A 22,438-nucleotide genomic window follows, 5' to 3' on the forward strand; every position below is an offset into this window, starting at 1 on the left:
GATAATACAAACAAATCTCAAACATTTAAAATGATGTCCTACAGATATATTTAAAATGTTCGAAAAATCAGATTTTAAATAACTGCATTATTGAATAAAAAGTGGTTGAGCGTGTTTGATTAATCAACCTGTATGTTATGCGTTATTCTCGTGTACATATATTGGAATACGAAGTGTAATATAATAGTTTATACGAATATGATGATTGGAAATTTCCGACAATCGCGGATGAATCACTCAATCGCATTGATGTAGTCGGAAGGTTGCGTATACAATATGTCATTGTAGGTATACTATTCTCGCAGTAGCCCGTGGTTCTAACGAGGTCGTATTCATTGCGATTCAGTAAACTGATAATAACTATAACAGTATCATATGATGTTATTATATTATTATGCGTACGCTTATTTGATGTCCGAGTAATAAAAAAAAATCATCGATCCTTCGTTTCTGCGGGTGACCCTGAAAACACAAACCTGGCGAATGTTCTTTCCGCAATAACTGTTGATCATCGTAACTGTATAAATTAATAACACGTAATATTATTGTAATATAAAATAAGAGTCATGTGGTTTTTATGACAAATCCCCGGCCCATTCGGTTTTTGTTTTTTCCTACTGGTATTTTTTTTTTTGCGCCGATCAATAGTGATGCATGTGGTTGTTTGATGACCGGTCTACCGCTTAAAGAATAACGCTATGCGTTATGGTCACCTTTAGAGTTTGTTTATTTTTCACGTCTCGAGGTCAATTTAAATGTTACGATTTATTATTGCAGGGCGCTGTCCAAAAGTCAACGCTTATTTTGTATTATGTATAAAAGCTATTTACTGAATTAAAAATTTATTATAAATCAGATAAACAAAATAATATTATTATAAAAAGTGTCAAAATATGAAAAAATTGTTTTAAACTATTTATTGTCTCATAGGTAATAAAAAAAAATACGATTTAAAATTATTGAAATTCGTGCTGTATATATTATGGTATCTGAAAAAAATGTATATATATAGGTACAGATTAAACATCAAACATATATAGCTATTTCATGCTGAAACAAAATGAAAACCCAATTAATACAAGTCTGGACGAATGTATAATGAAAAGGTCATAACATTCAGTTGCTTTTTGATTAATATGAAAGCAGTGAATGTTCGAAATTTGTTGGTTAAATTTTAGTATAAATAAATATAATAATATATTATTATCTCCGTCGCACAGCAGAAATATGTTAAAGTCTCCGTCTCAAATTTGCTTATGATATAAAATAAAATATGGCAAGTCTGATTTAGCTGCGTGTATCGTACGATCGATGTTGATGACAATATTACTATAGTTAGATTAGTTCGTGCAAATATTATTAAGAACAATAAATATAATGACTATAATTTAATATTTTACAAATGTCCCATTTGATTAAAGTTATCTTATGATATTTAAATTATATAATAAGTTATAAAAATATTTTTAGAATAATTATATATATTTTTTTGTGTTTCAAAGTGCAATTATACGGTTTTTATCTTGCAATTACAGTAACGTATTTAAAAACTGATTAGATTTAATATAATTATCAATTATAATATTTCATTATGCAAGTGTTCACATACTCGTATTTTGAATGCAATCAAAATCAATATTTAAAATAGATTAATGCATCTTGTTCATTTTAATATCACATAGTAGGTGCAGTGAAAGTTTTATTAAAATTGAAAACTGCATAAGGCTATTAATAGGTGTCATTTATTCTACATTTTACGTTCTCGCAAAAAAACCATACCTACTCTTGTCTCTTATATAGTATGTATATACTAGGCATTTCGGTTATATATCGTGTAGTTTTAAAAACTTGATTCCTAATGAAAAAAAATGTCACATGGTGCTTTTGGGTAATAATTGAACGCCCACAAATTATATTTTCAATGTAGTTATTATCGTTATTACGGGTTTTGGGTTTGTGACGTAGGTAGATGTATGTAGATGTGTTTAATATATTAATATATATTATATTAAAGTACGTATATCGTAAACCTACGCTCAGCGCACGCGCGTGAGTATATTATTTTTTTGTGGTTTTTCGTTTCGACTTCACCATCTCACAGCTGCTAACAAATCGTCTTTTGTTAGTTTTTTTCACGCAGTCTCCACCGCCGACCCGTCGCAATAATCTGTATGAAACATATCGTCACACCGCCGATTCCGTCTACTCTTTGCGGTCGCCCACGAAACCCTTACCTTGTGACTTTGTTGGCATCAGGCACTGCGGTGTTGCTGATGATATATTCGAGAGTTTTCAAAAGGGACTTAATGGTAAGATGAACGATTTACCGATTGCATAAATGGCATAGTAGCCTATTATTAATAGATATAACAATATGCGATTTAATTATTGAAATATTAAGTAAATTATAATAATAAAATAATGTACATTAATTGTGAATTCAATGTGTGTGACCCACAATCCCCTACCAATATTCAATTTTATGTATAAAATGCAAAATATAATTTACTTTACCATCGTCGATTTCTTATTGCATGTCGTCACGCATGGATTATGTTTAAGTGTGCCAACATATGATTTCAAAACGTCAGATCTTAAAATTCCAAAACTAGATTTCAGATTTATCTAACCGCCGAAATGAAGATTATGGATTCAGTTTTAAAATATTTATTTTTATTGATTGTATATTTTATTATTTCAATTGTATTTTTCTACTAAATATTTTACATTTTATTATCCAGTGAACCATATCCCCCCTCAGTGGTGTACGCAGGATTTTACAATGCGCCCCCCCCCCCCCCCGCGGGCTTGAGAATAAATAATTGCTCAATTTTCACAGGCTTTTTGGCTTGAAAATAAAATATTTGCTTTTTATTTTTTAATTAAATTAAGTATAAAATAAACAAAAAAATATACGAAAACAAAATAAAAGCTCGTTAGCGCCCCTTCCTGTGTACGCCACTGTCACCCCTGTTCATTATCATGTGGATTATTCGAAATCAGGATTTTCGAAACCCATGTTGATTTTTAATGAAAATTAAGTCATAGTGAAAAATGTATTTTTATACATTTTATCTAGCTGTTTAATAATTTACCGTTATATCGATGCAATATTATTAGGATAAAAATTATTTTCGCAAACCATAACAATAACAAAAAAACATTTCCCAAATCTTTATCGAGGCCAAGAAATAGTATTTCATACGCATGATAATATTACTACGAAGTAGTAGTAACTAGTAAGTATTTAATATAATATTATAACATCTGAATAATGGTCGAAAATCTACGAAATTTAAAAATGTTTTCAAATAATTGTCGAAATACATATACGTTGCTCAGTTGCTGTTACAGCTTTAGGTTATTAAATATTTTATCTGCGTGTTACAATATAATATTATACATTTATCTTTTGTACGACAGTATAGGTTAGGTACTGCAACAAGATCCGTTCGTTCCACTCCGCGCGACCGTCTACTTTTATTTAAACCCCTTTATCTTCTTCTCATAATCCGTATACGATATGTCAACACCGCGTATACCTGCCTATTACCTCTATATAATACAATATCATACAATACACACTGTACCTACCTACGGTTTCCGTTATTTATTCCGTATAATATAATTATTATTACACTGTGAACCATATAATATACAATACCACATTCTATTATATATATATATATCTACACTGAAATATCAAACAGTGCAGGGCGTGTGTCATCGTCGCAAACACCACAACAAAATAAAATAATGTGGAACAAAACAACGCGTTTAACCTGCAATATAATGTTGCCGCTGCAGGTGACGACAATCACCAGCCACCAGAGTATTGCAGACATTTCGTCATATTTTTGTGATTTCGTCGTACGCTATAATGTGTAATCAGTGTAATTATTGCGCGCGCAGGTTGATAATTGAAAAAAATTAAAATCGTGGTATGTCGTTTTAATAATATTATTATAACGAGCATAAGTAATATAACACGATGACAATACGCTATAATGCCGAAAACGATAACGACTATCGCAGTTATATTATGATTAATAGTTTTTTACTGCAATCGTTGAAGAGTGGGAAAATGATTTTTGTCTCACGAACCCCAGTCGTTGCTGATACATATAATTATATCAGTAAATAATATTGTTATACATATTATGTGCGCGGACGGAAGCGTACCTAATAACCGCCTTCGAAATCGTTTATAATTTCGACAAGTTTCGTTGAACCGTTTTTCAATTATAGTGAAGATGTGTGTTGTTTATCAATTATCATACATGTATATTATGCGTGTGTGAGTGTACCGCGATGATTCATAAATAATCGTAATAGTCATATATATATAATTACGTGCTACAGTTTTAATCTGTTTTATTGATTTACTCGATGATTAAAAAAACAATTAACTTTTTTTAAATATATATTATATAGTATTTTTCGATCTTATGTCCGGACATTTTTGCATGGAATCTTTTTTCGCGGAATTTTTATATCTTTACATCTCAACATTTTTATACGCTTCGTAAGTAAAATTACAAAAATATTTTTTAATGAATGTATATGTATTTAAGTACAATTTAAAAAATATTTTTCACAAGACAGATCTTTTTAACGTGTACCTATTGTAGTTTATATACACTCATACTTAATAATAGTATAAAATAAATATGAAAGTAACTTAGTTTGTTTATTACATTTCCACAGTTAAACAGCATAATTCGAACAGAATTGTGATTATTGTCAATATATATATTTTATTCATAAGTCAATAAAATAACATAAAATATTTAAAAACATTCATTTACTTAAAATATGCGAGAGTTTATAAAAATAAATAATATGTTTTTTTTTTATTCAGGTAGTTATTTTATTTTTATGTTAATTTTACGGGGAAAACCTTTTACATATAATAAAATAATAATCTAGAACAAACAAAATAAAAATATAAATACATAGTATAGATTAAATTGGTACTAAAACATAATAAAGTGAACATTTATAAACAATTAAATAGGTATCTGTTTGAATAATATATAAAGCTTTCGTTCTACAAAATTCGCGCGACATGTTATGAAACGTAATAACTCGTTTTTAATCAGAATGAATAAATCTATATTCAACAAAATTATGTGCCTATTTACATATAAACTTAATGCCTACTTATAATTATATACAGTGAAGCGTTTCCTGCACTATATTTCACTGGACACTCTGTATTCTTACAAAATTATGGTCAAAAACTTAAAAAAATATATATTATATGTAGATACTGTTTAGGTTCCAGGGTGAGTGAAAATTGAATTTTTAAATTTCAATCTAAAATCTTATCATTTGTCTGATTATTATATTCATAACAAATTAGTGATAGATACCTTAAGGCTTAAAGTTATAAAATGTCTTTTGTATTTATAAATTATATACAGTAAAGAGAAAGATGCTCGGAATATTGGTACGGTCCATACATTTATAACAAAAGAAATAAAAAACGCGGAAAACTGGTACAAAATTTAATTTTCAGGGGTCCTAAAATATTTACAATGTTTATAATATAATTTCGATAAATCACCATCCTCAACAAGTTAAATTTAAATAATACTTAAAACGAAAAAATAGTGTTAGCAATCAAAATTAACCAAAAACACAAATAAGTACATACAAAGCAGCAGGCAGGTAAAATAAATATAAAATATAGGTAGGTACAATATATTTAATATAATATAATTTATGATTAATAATAATTATTTAGTATACTTTGCTATATTATTTAAAAACTGTCCTATTTGAATTTCTTTATTTAAGAAGCTCTCATATTCGTTGTGTAGTTTGTCTTGCAAAGTATTTTTTTTTTTCTTGAACTTTTAGGCGGTAAGGTATTGTTTATATTTGATTCAAAACGGGTTCTTAAAGGTATTATTTTCACTCGCAGTCACTCGTGAGTCGTGGTTTCCCATCGATCGTCGGTAAAATGAAATTAAAAATAATTTGTTGATATTTTTTTTTTTTTTTTTTTTGATAAAAGTTTGGGAAACCTTGACTATTGTGTACCGTACCAGTATTCCGCGTTTATAAAGACCGTACCAGTTTTCCGTTTACCAAAGAGAAATTTTCCCAATTTGCATAGTGCTTGTATTTTGATACTATTTTACTTTTTATATTAACTTTTCATTATCCTACACGGTATCGACTATCGATAATAAATATTTTAAAACGTACCGCGTGTTAGCAGCTACCTATAAAATCGATAAGAAATATTACGGTTTTTTTTTTAGAAATTTTTTCAAGGCAAAACCACACCAGTCATGAATTGAATGCTATCCTATGTATTGGTACATATATGTATACTAAAGAAATTCTAGAACATTGAAATATTATATTTATGTAGGTAATATATAATATTGCTAACTTTTTTCCAATATTTATAAACATGTTGTGTGTGAGTCATATTTAATTAAAATTATAATTTTTTCCTTATTTCTGTGTAAATAAAATATGATATACATTATACATATTATATCGATATGGTAAATGCGTTTTAAATCAATAATTACCAACGATAGTGCTGTTAATATTTTGATTTTCGAATAGGTAAACATATAGTTCAAAGAACCTTGATATCAGTATAAATGTGTATTGAATCGTGGTTTTATTTATTTTTTAAATTGTCGTCATCTCAGCATTCTTGCTCTCATAAAACATAATATTATAAATTACCTAGTAGTTAGTAAATAATATTCAGTAAAGAACAAATATCGTATTGGGTTAAAATTGTTGTATTCAACTCTTATTCGCTTTGTTAAAAAATGTACGTTTTATTTTATTTTTTATTTCAATTTAATAAATCAATTATAAATATTATATCGTCGTTGCGGTAGACATGCAAATTTGTGACGTGAAGGGGGGGGGGGTGGATCCAGGCCATCCTAGGAGAGGTGTGTCTAGATACAAAATATTTACATTTCCATACGTAATTTAAAGATTAAAGTAAATTAAAAAACTACCGTATAGAGCTATAGAAGATGATACACATATAAAATATTTAAGGCACTGTAAATAAGGAGATATATTATAGTTAACCTAACCATCAAGTGACATAAAATATACAAACACAATTTCAGGCTCCGTTGTCCGCCCTCTAATACATATTCACTCCGGACGTAATATTATAGTGTCTGCGCAAAACATCTATAATAGAACCGTATACGTATAGTCGTAGCATAATTATTATAAAATCGAGCTTATTTGAGCTATCGAAGTTTAATTATTCATCTACAGCCTCGCGATTTCACGTGCGTTCTAATATATGAACACATTATATTATATAGGGTGAGGGTCGTAAGTATTTTATTTTGGGCTCTCAACAGGTAATATTACTTTCACGCGCAAAAAAAAGTCCCCTACACCAACACAATATAATATAATAATATTAAATAACGCATACACGATTACACGAGTACCTTAAATTTATGTCTACTATATTTATGCAGCAGGTATATGCATTATTTACCGTATACAATTTACTGCGATATATACACACGCGAACCATCCGCACAATCCCTTCCTTTATAACAATACGACGGGCATCATATCGTATTATCACGTTGTGCGATACACAATGAGATTATGAATTATAAGGAAAACAACTTGCCACGACGTTGTGGCTGAGGTTGTGTTTTTTTTTTATTTTTCAAAGGGTCCGCTATGTCACATTAGATAATAATGTAACATGCACACAGACGGATATGTATAAGTATCGTATGAAATGCATACGAGGGTACAGAGAGGTGTTATATATAGGAGGGTGCCCACAAGCGTGCGAAAACCTTGCTGGCAGGGGAGAAGGATGTAGTTTTTTGAAGCACAAATATAATCCGTCGTCAGTATTATAATTGTATTTCCAAGTATAATTTTAATAAATTAACAGTCATGATTCAAAATCTAAAAATATCTAATGTTTGAAAGTTATATAATATATGTACTTATACTACTCATGTATTTTCAGAAAAGATTTTTTCCCGTTGTAAGAGCTAAAAATTCAGCTGCCCCTACTATACCTGTACTGTTTACATGCCCACAGGGGTGCCGCGTGTCAGTATTTTTACGATACATTATATACAGCATTATGCTGACAATATTGTAGCAACCCAAATACCAATCCTTAGAATCAAAACTGTAGTAAAAGAAGAATATGATCAATGTGCTCAACTGTTGAGCGTGTGTGTATACACAATATAGTTAACAGCTACAAAGATATGCAGGACATTAAGTACGATGTTAGGCAAGACGCGTGCGCCTGTTACCCCTATTATATATAACACATAAATTGTGAATTTATAAAAATAAAGATTATTTTTATCTTACTATAAAATATATAGTTTCTTTAATAGAACATAAAGTTTGAATTAGATACAAATGCATTCAATTTTAAATTTTAATACTTTTTTGGAATTTTATACCTACACTTTGTTGATATTTTTTATTTATTTTTTAATTTTTTTAATAATTTATTTTAATTGGAAATTTTTACACAACATTCTATGTATTATTTTTTTCTTTTCGTCTTATAATTTATATCTCATGCGATCTATATGTACGTCGTACTTAATTAATCATAGTTTACACTTGCAAGTGTAAATTAGAGATTTGTATACTTTTTAAATAATTATGAATCATTTATAAAGTATATTTTATACTGATTATTTTTGAGATTTCAATACATTTATTATCATTTTTTTAGTACATTATTTGAATTTATAAACTGATTTTTTAAGGTTACTTAATGCATTAAATTCACAGTCTTATGTGAGATATAATATATGTATACGGGTATACGGTGTTGGGCATCTTCTTTAGGGGCAGTAAAACTATAGGGAGCGCAAAAACAATACAGGTAATTATCTATTGGTGAATCAATCTATTGTACGCTTATTATAACACAGCTATTATATTATACTATAATAAAATATTGTACAAATTTGTACCGCTCTAATAACAGTAATAATACCGATAACTACGAGTATATAAGCGTTTACTCGACATATACGAGTCTATTAAGGTTTAATCGTCGACCAAAAAACAAAACGATAATTATTGAGGGCACCCCGTTTATGTTTATTTATACCGTATTACTCGGGGGCGATATGCGTATACGGAATGAATTATGGATACTTCTATTTCAGTAAATATATTTTACAGTATATATTACAGTAGGGAGGTCTTCAACTCTGCTTGGATCTATCGTGGTGATTTGCCTTTTGCCATATTTTAATTTGTAGGTATTTGTGAACTCGGACGTGTCGTTTTTGGGATTTTCAATTTCACCTATATAAATATTTTTGTACACTGCTGTTAATGAATTTGTTTAAATTATATATTATACAAACAAATGACTATAAATACTTATCACGTATAACGAATAGTATTTTCAATGCACGTTATGCACTTGATACAATAAACATCAACATGTATTCAAATGATTACATTTACTGCAACGGGGCTGGGCTTTACGCTAGCCTCATCTATTAGTCCCTATAAATGTCTGACGATACATTTTGAGCAGATAATCGTATAACACTCAAACACTCAAGATGTAGTGTGATGTATTATAGAATGACACATACAATAGATTGTCTATACAATATAATATTATTACATTATATGTCAATAAAAAATGCTTTTTGTCGATTTAACTCATTCTTTTTTGATAAGAAATACGATAACTACATTATATACAGAATATATTATATAGGTTTGTCTAAATTTATACAAATATTGTTTTGTAAAGTTATTAAGTCAATAATAATAATAGGTATAGGCACTTAGAATTAACTCTATAAAGATATTTTATATGTATAAATGTATAATAATATTATTTTATAATATAATATTTTGTTGCCGGTAAAAGTTATTCGCACATAGCCATTTTGTAATACTTACAAAATAAAAAGGAATAAAAGCCGTTTTTCTTGGTTGTAATAATATAGTATAATATAATATTAATATTAATATATAAGTAAATACTAGGTGATACTACGAAAATCACCACAAAAGTAAACACGATAAGATGCTGATTTTTGATATTTAAAAAAAAAAACTATACACCCCTTCCCCCAACCATCAGGTAAAATTTCAAAGACACCCTTCTCGTTTGTTAGTTGATTTATGAAGAACTATATTACTTAGTTATAACTAGTCCTCAACAAATAATAACATCTAAAATATTTTAAGTATTTACGGTTTAACACTTTTCAATATCACAAGTATTTCAATTACCTAGATTTATGTGATGGTACGACGATAAACAATATAAATTATGTTAGTATATTTCGTCTTGTACTCATGTGTCGATTCAAAATCGATGTCTATAATTCATCTAGAAAACGGAAATAAGGGTAATGTGATGTGACGACAGTTATTCGGATAGGGTCATTTAAGGCAATTATGCAAAAAATATTCGTTATACTAGTGACTAGTCGGAAACATAAAATAACAACTCTCGATATTTTTATATACCATATAATAAATAGGGATTATATATAACATAAAAAACCACTGTACACGTGATCTTCACTGTCGTTAATCTGTTTTTATTGTGTTTGCGATCGTTGTACACATATAAAGCACTTCTTCTACAGTTCTTCATGAAATATATAATATAATCAATAAATTGACCAAAATGTCAAAATATTATAAACGTGCGCATCAAATCGGTGGTAAAAAATATGATTAATGAACTAATTGTATGATGTATATGTATTGCAGGTGTACCTAAATCATAGTTTTTTCACGGACACGTCACTGGTGTCACGGACAGAATAGGTTTTTCGATTTCGGAACAGAAAAACTAACACGTGCAAACAGACGTTGATGAGTATGTATGACACATTTAGAACCCCGTTGTGAGCCTTTTAAAATGTACAGACAATTTATAATTTTTAATTGCTCATAACTCACTTTAAAATTAAAATATAAAAAAAAAAAACTATAGAAGACTTCACTAGATAATATTAATACTTTTAAATTTGATAACACTAATTAATCATAACAGGGTTATACATAGGTATTATTTAGAACGCATAATTTGCTATATTATATTATGTGTTTCTAAAATGGAGACAACGCCAACGTCCGTTTAAATTTGTTCAATTATATGTTCTCAAACGTTGCACTGAAGATATTTAACATAATATTTGTATGATTCTAATGTGCGATTTTCGTTTAACTTATTTTCTAGTTTTTAATTTAGTTCGTGCAGTTATATAATATGTATAGTTATGCTGCGGTTGACCTACAAACCAACGTATTTTTTAAAAAAAATATAAACAATTCCAATATCGAGATTTTCTCTTAGTTGTACATATATACAAACGAATTAAATGAAAGCCGTGGCTAGAACAAAATATAACCGATTTTTACCATAATACATATAATTGTAAAAACGAAGTTTAGTCCGGAGTATAGATTTTTAACGCGAATAAGTGAGAAAACAATTTTTACTTTGACGTAGTGATTATATCGTAATAATCATAATATAGATAATTATAAAATTAATGTTTTTTTATATAATTTGTAAATTATGTTTTTATTATAATACAAAGTTTCTTTTCTTCTTAGATTCAAATAAGTATTTATCTAATCACTAATGACAATTTCACAATATACTATAATGTGTAGTTATAAGTTAATAACGTAATTGAAAAATGAAAATATATTTATAAAAAGTACTAACATTGAATATAATATACAAGGTGGTCCATTTAACGTAAGACACTGATTATTTAAGAAAAGACCAATGTTTTTGAATATATTTATAATTTTAAATCGTTACGAAACAATGTTTTTGGAAAAAAATTATTTTATACCGTTTTTTAACGTTGTAATTTTTTATTTTTTTCACCCAATTAAATGACAACATACATTTGAAATTTCATACGTTGGAAAAAATATTATCACATATAGGTACTTGTATATCGAATTAAAATCAAATTGTTGACAAGTAATTAATTAATTTTATTAAATATTTAAAGATTAGATTAGCGGAATAGTGGATTACAATTTAGCGAAATACCGTTGTGCCAATTCACTCTATACTTAACCAAAATTCAATTTGCATATTTTGCATATTAGTAGTTCTATATTATAATAGAGTACTCCAAAAACTTTACTGATGATTTGGAATAAAGAATTAAAAATGCATGTTGATGTAAAAAAGTTAAAAAATGATAGTGATAAAAAATATTAAAAACATATATGTAATTTTTTAACGAATTAAAATTATACACTAAACTTTTTTTTCAAAATCGTCAATAGTTATTAAAATATTAACTTTCTTACGTTAAACGAAACACTCGGTATTATTCCCATACAATAATTATAAATTATAATTTATACCTACTAGGCATTCAATTTCTGTTGAAGATCATCGACTTTTTTCACTATATGTGATGTCCTATACTTATATTTGTTTTCGGAGGGTTTTAACTTGGAATTTCTATTGTCATTATTTATATTGGCTCTGTTTGGAATATTATAGCTATATGTGTACATAAGCGCCCGTAAATGTATAATGTACTGACTTAACATGGCAATGTTTTTATTATCTTTTCGAGACGTGCAGACACCTGCTCACATAAATCTTTTGGTTAACAGTATATAAAAACAACTAACAAGTCAAGAAGCGAAATATATAATACGGTATTTATACTCATTTAGGAATGATTTTTATTATTCTTACAATCAAACCGCATATTTTGATCATTTATATTATAAAACAAACACGTGAGTTATAAAAATATACCTACTTTGTGGTTATTCTAAGTTTATTAATGGACGTCATAACGAGATTAACCTAATGACAGTGACTTAAGACTTAAAATACCCATGACATTTATTAAGTTTATGTTTTAGTCGTTATAAATAATATGAATATAGTATAACTATATAATACGTACTTATACTTATGCTAAGTAATAAATAATATGTTGTTTCTATGGTTCAAAGAAATCTGTCTTAGAATTGAAAATATTGTCTAATTTTAATCTTTTAAGTTGCTTGATTTTTAAAAAAAGTTTAAATTATTAATTTTTTTTTTTTTACTTATTTGTAATATTGTTCTTAAAATTTTTCAACTGTTACATAATCGTACAAAAATTAGTTATAGTAGTAGACGCGCGAAATAGCCAGTATATTATACATACAAAGATATTGATGTAGGTACTACGTAAGTACGTAACAATAATAATAACAATAAAAAGTGTTTTACGCATTTATAAACAAGAAACAAAAAAATTGTATGTGTTTAGCGTAATGTAACAATATTGTTCTCCTTCCGTGATTTTCTCACCGTTCAGCAAAATGACGCACCGCCACGCGGATTAACGCGGTTTTCGTTTTTATAACAGTAATAGTTATCTTTCGTATGACTAAAATTGTTATCTCTTATTCGAGTGAAGTACTTAATGACTGTACATTACTAACTTATTGCAGTCGAATCCGCAGTCGTCACAATAAAACAGGTACCTACGCCGTATTATTATTAATTATAAATTGTCGTGTTTGGTAACATACTATTATATTTTACGAATTTCTTTTTTTCTCTAATTCTCTATGTTCATACGTATATAACGTGATTGATTTCTTTTGTTCGATCGAATGTTCGTTTAATTCTAATTTAATTGTCTTATACAGTGCGCGTTATACATATAAGCCACTCAAAGTATCTGAGCTAAACAGCACAAGGTGGATGACATATCGGTTTTCTCGTACGTAATAACATGATATACATGTATAAATGTCACATTTTTAATTCACGAGTATATCATTTTATAGTGTATGTATTAATTATATTGTAGTATAATATGTATGGATATAACAATAATATTTCACGTGCGAATCTATGATATATTGTGTGTATAGTTGAAAAATGACCAAAAAAAAAGGGTAGGTAATGTTATGAAATATTATGTTCTACATCCAAAAACCAATGTAAAATTCTACGTGCTACTACGAAATAAAACGATTAATAGTATGTAATTCACGCCAAATTTGATCTTAATAGACACGTATTTATTTTAAAATAATCATCTTGTAAGCTTTTTTATTTTAGATACATTAAAGCTTATATTGATTCATTGCAAAATTGAAAGACGTACTACTTATTTTGTATACGTATTGCCATGTAGTTAAGTTAGGTATACCTACTTTATGCATTTTATAAATATTAAAATATTTTAACTGTTTAATTAATTATCATTGAATTTTCAAGTGTAGGTATATTCGTCATATTTTATTTAACTACGCTATTAAACGATTCATTTCACAATATTTTTATTGTCGTAAAATCACTATTTTGGCCGGCCACAAATATCACTAAATACATAATATATTATTTTATCTACTTATAAGAAATGTTAGAAATACTAGAAATATTATGAACTACCACCATCGTCTAATAAATTATTAAATATAATGTATCAATTAGGTAGATTTTCTCTTATCTTCTGTATAGAATATGGTATTGATTTTATAATTAATAATGATTTATCGATATACTGCCATATATTATTTGTAATAAAAATATAACAATGCAATGGCATTTAAATATTATACCTATATTTAAAAATTTAGTTATTCGTTATTAAGTCGGTATTATATGTGTATAATATTATGTACGTGACATAGCTAGTACTCGTCATTCAAATAATCCGTTATTTATTTATCGATAAGTATTATATCATGCGACAATAGCTGCAGCAATAAATTGCATTATTAAATTCAATAATTTATTAAGGTGGTTATTTTCCATCTTTATGTAACACAGGAATTTATTTAGATGCATTTGTTCTCAGTGTAGGTACTAATTTTTCCATAAAAAAAAATAAAAATTCTGAATTTTTAATTTTGTCATAAAATCTACTGAAATCAATTTTCAGTAATTTTTTTATTTTTCTTCCATTTTAGTGTAGAAAAACATTAAGGAAATCTTATTCAGACACGAGAAACAAGATCACATTGAACAGTATGGTATAGCGTACAATGCGACTCAAATATATTACGAATGAATGAACCAACACTTTAGATAATGAAAAATATGTATGAGAAATCAACATTTAAAATTATAAATTGCTCTTTTCCAAACGCTTTGATTCGATTACTTTATAACCTAAATGTGAGGATGTAAACCGCATACTTTTCGGTTTCTGGCTCATTTTTTTCTTCAGTAGCAAAATCTGATTCTTATTCCGATTTTTTCAATACATATAAAAAAATAAAAATAAAATCACATTAAGATTCGGTAAAACCAATTACTATAAAAATGACGATTTATTTTAAAATCTATATTTCAATAGAAGTTTATTAAAGGGACAGTCGACTAACCCAAGATATGCTTAGCCGTGTTAATTTTATAACTCTATGTTCTCAGTTTTGATATTTGTATCCTTTTTTTGTACCTCATTAAATCACCGATTACTCCCGCACGTAAGACGTAACTGACCAATTTAAGGGATTTATTAGGACCTAGGTGAATACATTGACCCCCCCCTAATTTATAGTTGTAATGTTTTCTGAAATACTTTTTTTGTTTAGTTAAGGTCATTAGTTTTAATTTATATATTTAAACCCCTACCCCAAATGTAGGCTTAAATACACTATACTGGTTAAAGAAAATCCTGCTGAGTGATTTTGTTTTGTCTTACGACGACACCTTGTAGTATATTTTAGTGATCGGTCGGCGAATGTAATATCCAAAATTGAATTCGATAAAAAACTGATGAGATCATAATATATAGTCGATTGATTTCAAGTCGTTGTTATTTATTCCACTCAAATTATTTATATTTATTTAATATCTTTATCAGTTGATTGCTTATTAAAACCGTAAAAATTACGTTTTATTACTAACAATTTTTAAAAGGTTCTCGATGACTTTGGCGATTATATCAGTAATACGTAATTTTTTTATAAGAAAATTATACATTGGTCTATAATAAGCACTTATTCCAAGGAATTCTTGAGTCACCGGGTTTATAAAACATTACATAACAACTTTTGAGTATTACCTATTATTTCTTTATGTACAAAACAAATTTATTTTTAAATTGCTCAAACAAATAGACATTGACTTATATAAAAAATTTTAATTATCGTATGTTTTATCTAGTATTGTAATTCATAATAGTATTTAAATGTTATCCTAGATTAATAATCATTGTCATTAAAGCTTAAAATTAAAAAAAAATTTACACGTATAGCAAAAAATTAGTTATAAATTTATAATGATACGATAAACGAAAAGATTTTATTACGTATACTCGTTTACATGTAGACATAATAATTATAATATACATTATTCGTGTATATTAAAAATTATCTTAGAAAATCGCGTTATTTTAATGGTTTTGCACATTTGTATTGACGCATGACGTATATTTAATATTTAGTTTAATAGGTATTGAAGTACTAAAAATAAAAAATTTACTTAAGTATATTAAATCAAAAAGTATGTTGTCAGTAAATAAAATTGAGAGCTTAAAAACAATTTGGAATTATGTAAAAGAAATGCTTCAAAAACGTTAATAGTTTTTAACATAATGAATGTCTACCGTTAAATGGATTACTCGATACAGGTATTTTTTTAAAAAGGCATTTGAATGAAAACGTCTACAGAAATGTCCATATACTTGTACATAATACTAACAGCGTGCTGCTTCTGTGTCCGAAAACGTTGTTCCAACGAAATTGATGAATATAATATTAGAATTAGATCTTTAATGTACAGTCACGTAAGATTTTTGTTTTCTTAGTAATTTATGCTCGGCCACTGCTGATAATTATTATTGTTGACCTAACACGTGCCATTCCCGCGGGCAACATGACCCCAGAATTAAATAAGCTTTAATTTGTATTTCCGTTCTACCTCGTCGAAGCAATATCGGCGTGCTGCAGGAACGATCCTTAAATACAACATAATTCGCACGACGCATTGCCGGCCGCAAAGCTGTAATTACTATACTATTAATAACGGCTAAATTATACGCATTCACTACAATAAATGTCTACATCATGACAACGTCTATTGAAATTATGACCGTACTTGTCTATATTAACTAACGAGTCTTGCGAGGCTTTATTATGTATATACGTTGAACTTCTCTTCTTAATCTTTTTGTTTGTGTCATAGTTGTTTGTATCGTTATATTATATTCGTTACAATATTCCTATCGCCTTCGTCGTGGTAGTCGTTTAAACTTTAAACTACAATACCTTTAATACTCGTATATTATAGTTACCTATTTACAGTTACTTACGAGCGAAAAAGATTTTTTTTTGATTTTTTCATCGTTATTGAAATATTAGCAAGCAGCTATATTAATAAATATTATTCACTAAAACATAAGGAGAGAATATAAGGAAAGGAACTATAGTTGACGAAATCAGTAAATAAATTAAAGAAAACACTGAAACGATGATGGGCCTTATTTGATGAGATATCGTATTAAGGGTTAAATATTATGTCTTGAAAAAATGGATATTACCTGTTGTCGGGCAGTGGCCAGCAAGACTTTTCGAATACCGGACACCAAATTTATAATTATTTATTAAACCATGATTACGACTACAGTGTAATAATTATTTTATTTATTTATTTTATTGGGATATATAAATCCCAAACGGTAGATACATAATAAACGAATACAAACATACAGATTGTTCATGGAATATAGAATTTCAGTGTGCGGCGAAGGGGTTGATTATGGACGTACTTAGTGATATGATTTGAGAAAGAAATCTGGTTGGAAGTAAGAGAGTAAGAGAGACACTACAGACGTGATATTTCCGAGGATATTTGGAGTATCCAGAGACCCATTTATAAGGCAGTTATTAACGTATTAACACTGTTGGTCGGCGGTCAACTTTAATGCGTCGCGAGATGAAAATTTAAATAACATGATTTATGTGTATTGTAAACTGTATATATATATATATATATTAATATTTCAGAGCATGCTATAAATATTCAGAAAGCAGGTAATATAATAACGCACTGTATTTTACTAAGTTTACGTTACATTTCCACTGCACAAATACACATTACCCCATTGAACTTACTGATAATGACCATACAAATTCACGTTAATCGCATACTAATTATTTATTTGCATATATTTTAAAGTCATTGTTTAGTGAGAGAGAGAGAGGAGGGGAGAGTGAAACGTGAGTGTATGGAACTTCTTTGTCATCAAAGGCCAACAGCGTGTATAATAACATAATTGTTATTTAATTGCTATTATTTCATATTATTAATTTTACGTGTATAGAAAGATAATATGTCAATATGATGTTTATTATTTCGATTCTACATCGCATCCATGGCATATCTGTTATCCGCATTGTAAATTAGACAAACTATCTGTTGCCTAAAAAATAAACAAATATAGTGGTACTGTAAATAGGTATATTTAATTAATCGACATATTTTATATATTAGAAGTATCGCGCATAATCGATTATGAAGAAAATTTCGAAGGCCGTTTTGTACAAATGTCCCTGATAATTTAAGCAATTTTCGGAAAGTAAAACATAGAAAATTTCTATATTTGCAATTTATTGAATACTGCCAAAATATAGGATAAATATTAAATACGTGTAACAATGTAATTATAATTTAAACTGTAATAAACGAAAGACGCATAGCTAGCAACTTGCGTGTTAATATAATAAAATTACTCTATTATGCGCATTGAGAATATTTTAATGACAAATTTACAAATTGAAACAAATTATTCGTATTTTCTTATCGATAAATAATTATATAATTAGTTTGCATACTAAAACAATAATAAATAATAACTATTGAACTTTATACATTATACATATTTTCCGAAATGCAATAATTATGGTCGACTTCTAAACAAAGGCACGCGACAAAGAACAATGCACTGACATTTAATCGTCTTATCAATGACCTTCAGACTTAAAATAAAATTAAAATTATTTGATATATTTTATTGAAAAAATATATTAATATTCATTTTAACACATACGACGGTCGAGAGAGGTATTGTGTATCGTGTATGTACCCGTCGTTGAGAAACGACTGCAATAACGTAATAATAATTAAAATAATTTATCAAAACTATTTTTTCTCGTTAAGGTTTTGTTCGAATTAATTACTTTTTTTTCCTTCAATAATGAAATAAATTAAATCCGATTAATAATCGAGTGTTTTTATGTCCATTGCACCATTGCATTATATAAGTAATATAATTGAATTGTAAAAGTATTTAATACAATAACAATTAACGAAACAACGAATATACAATTACCAAAGTAAAGATTTTTTTTTAAAAATTATAAATTATATAATAATATTTAATATAATAAATAACGATCTTCAAAAACCGTGAAGAATTTTTCAATTGGACGCCACCGACAAAAACATCATATATATAAGTATATAATATAGCTGTTTATTATTTCTCCTGGATGTATGATAATATGATTTAATTACTAATAGCATGTAATAATATAACACATCGAATAGGTATTAATAGTACAGCGTATAATAATAGTATATTATAATTTATTATAATTTTGACTCGCGTAACTTTTTTTGAGTTAATTAGTATAGGTGAATTCGAAGTAAACATCATATTTGAAATTTAACTCTTAAAAAATTATTCATGTTTATATTTAAAATTTGATTTTGTTGGTGTTTTGGAATATTTTTGTATAGAGTAATTTTCCGTTTTCTTGTACGAATTTTAAATTTTGTACGATTTTCCAATCATGTCGACTGCAGCCGGGGAAAACGCCCTAATAGTAAATCAAATACACGATCATTCCATTCCTATAGAGTCGTTATTATAATAACTGTGCAGCGGCCACACTTTGAAATTGAAAGTGTAGGTACCTACGTATAATATGAAATGTAATATCTGTCAAAAGTTCTAAACGTTTGAAATTAGTGTAATAGCGTACTATGTTATATTATTGTACGCTCGACGGATCGACGAGGTGCGACAATACGTTTAACTCGACACGAAACGAGAATAATAATGGTCGACAGCCAAAATATTTTCGTTTCTTGACGGACAGGTATATATAGACGTTTCCTTGAAATCATCCTCTATAACTACGGTATATAGTTGATTCGCGGCATACACTACTACTACGCTGTACATTACTGTACGAGTTTGACGTATAAATCGATTATATTTTCTGGATTACTCTTCGTTCTGGCACGCGGTCAGTGTCTTCCGGAATACGAAACGTATTGTATAAACTCTACTCTGCGGGACATTTACGTAGGCTTTTAAGCGTTCGTTGAATCCGTTTCCGGTTTATTCTTGCGTTTACATCAAAAATATGTTCAGAACTGAGAAGTGAAAATTCATGAATTTATTATAATATTGTAATGATTGCAATTCGCAGTGCTTGTACGGTTGTATAATATGTATATATTTTATTTTCGACCGAAGCAAAACGGAAAACGATAGATTAATTTTAACCCGAACGATGTCGGGTAATACAGCAGCAAATTGTTATTAACCTAATAGCAATAAATAATAATAATATATATATATATGCATATATTGTACAGCCTGCACTGACGCTAAAGAGTCCATTAAAACCAATAACAATATTAACTGTAGCGGCGTATTAATCGTACTGTGCCGTGTACACGTGCGTTTAACTGTACTCATCGCGTAAACACATAAATTTCTTTACACCGTTTGAGTTGATAAAACGATCGTGATGTATAATCATAACCTGTTAATGAATCATTCATCGCCGTGCAATATAAAGTATATCAGCGTATATTAGGCCGTGTCAGATATTGTATTATTTATTGAATGTCTCGAGCGCTTAAATATTCCGACGAGATTATATATATTACGAAAAAAATTATAACATTAATTAGATGTTAAATTTTACACGCGTGTATACGGAGTAGCGCTACTGCAGTGGACCTCGTCGTATATGAATACGGTTATCTGTCTATGATAATATTATTATAGTAATGAGAGTTCTTTGCAACAGCTGTCCGACGAATTCGTCCGTTTAGTAAAAATGTGCCGCTATTATTGATGTGTAGTCTTTGCCTGCCGCAGTAGCTGATCGCGGTACGGACGTCCCTATATGATCGTATTATTATTATTTTCGCATTTCCGCCGGTACCTCTCATACGGTCATCGCGACGCGCGATGGTGTAAAATGTATTAATTATTTGGACTCGTCTCCGGTGACGTCTTAGCAATTAAAACTATCGCAACGATTGTGATTAGTTATACGTTATGTACGACGCGCAGACGAATGGATGCGTCGCGAGTCGTTGTATGGCAGTCATGCAAAGCTCCAGTAAATGTTTTACAATTTTTTATGTTTGTGTGCGATCCGTTCGTTAAATTAAAATTATTTTATATCATATCAACATCGTTTACCGATGTCGTGCGAAATAAAACATATTAATTCTTACACGAAATGCGTGATTGCAGGACAACCGTGGGCTAAAATTCAAAGAGCCTCTGAAAACAACATGCCGATGAAAGTCAAAAGCTAAAGAACGACAGCGTTAAGACAGAGAAAAAATGGACCAAAGTAAGTGTTGTTGTGCGATAATACCTATAACTCTAGAACGCTGTCCATCATATTGGCGACAGAATCATATTTCATACCAAACGGGGCAGTACGGGGGGAGGGGTATTATTTTTATGAAAAACACAATTATTTTAACTTAAAATCCGTATATTTTTATTTCGTACTTAAAATGTATTTAGTTACAAATAGTATTGCGGTAACGTTTACAACATACAAAAGTTTAACTTTCTGACAATTAAAAAAACAAACTGTTTTATTGCTATCCGAATAGAGGTAGTTATAACACAATAAATTATGTTCATACATGTATTATCAGTCTATAATATAATAACATAACGAATTTGACTAATTGTATGCGGTGATTGCGTTATTTTGCAGATTCCTATAGTCCAAACAGGAAGAAACCTCTCGAGAAGAGATCGTGTACGGATTGCTTGTGCTTCATCGGTTTCAGCTTGTTCATAGCTTGCTGGGTGGCGTTGGCCAGTTATGGTACGTATACAGTTTGCATTATAATTAACATTATGTTAACCACCCGAAAACCGCATATGCTTGAGCTTCGTTTTTAGCTTTTAAACTAAAACTTTGAAATATAGAATCGTCATTTTAAACGTAAATAAATATGTTAAACACGGCAGATAAATTGTAATTAAAAAAAAAAAAAAATTGATAAATTAATAAATTCAAAAAATTCAAACTACAAATATTTATACTGGAAAATATATTTATAGTAATTTTCGTCCCAGAAATCTGTAGCTTATTAATAATAGGGAATTTCATTTGAGAAAGAAGCGCAAAAACCTCAACAAGCAGTTGTAAACTACGTATGCTTTTATAA

The 22,438-nt window shown here is 28.5% G+C and overlaps 1 protein-coding gene across 5 annotated transcripts in view; it reads left to right on the forward strand.

Annotated features, from left to right (window-relative positions):
• Nucleotides 1–22,438, forward strand: part of LOC132920080 (choline transporter-like 2) — a 46,580-nt gene that overhangs the window by 14,762 nt on the left and 9,380 nt on the right. The window contains exons 2-4 of one of the 5 annotated variants that reach the window (XM_060982143.1): nt 10,762–10,870; nt 21,498–21,600; nt 21,979–22,092. In XM_060982143.1, the coding sequence (XP_060838126.1) occupies nt 21,591–21,600; nt 21,979–22,092 (124 nt within the window). In that variant the 5' untranslated portion in view covers nt 10,762–10,870; nt 21,498–21,590. The other 4 variants (XM_060982145.1, XM_060982144.1, XM_060982147.1 and 1 more) reach the window with 4 other exon arrangements.

This window comes from Rhopalosiphum padi, chromosome 2 (genome assembly GCF_020882245.1).
Source record: "Rhopalosiphum padi isolate XX-2018 chromosome 2, ASM2088224v1, whole genome shotgun sequence".
NCBI classification, from domain to species: Eukaryota; Metazoa; Arthropoda; class Insecta; order Hemiptera; family Aphididae; genus Rhopalosiphum; species Rhopalosiphum padi.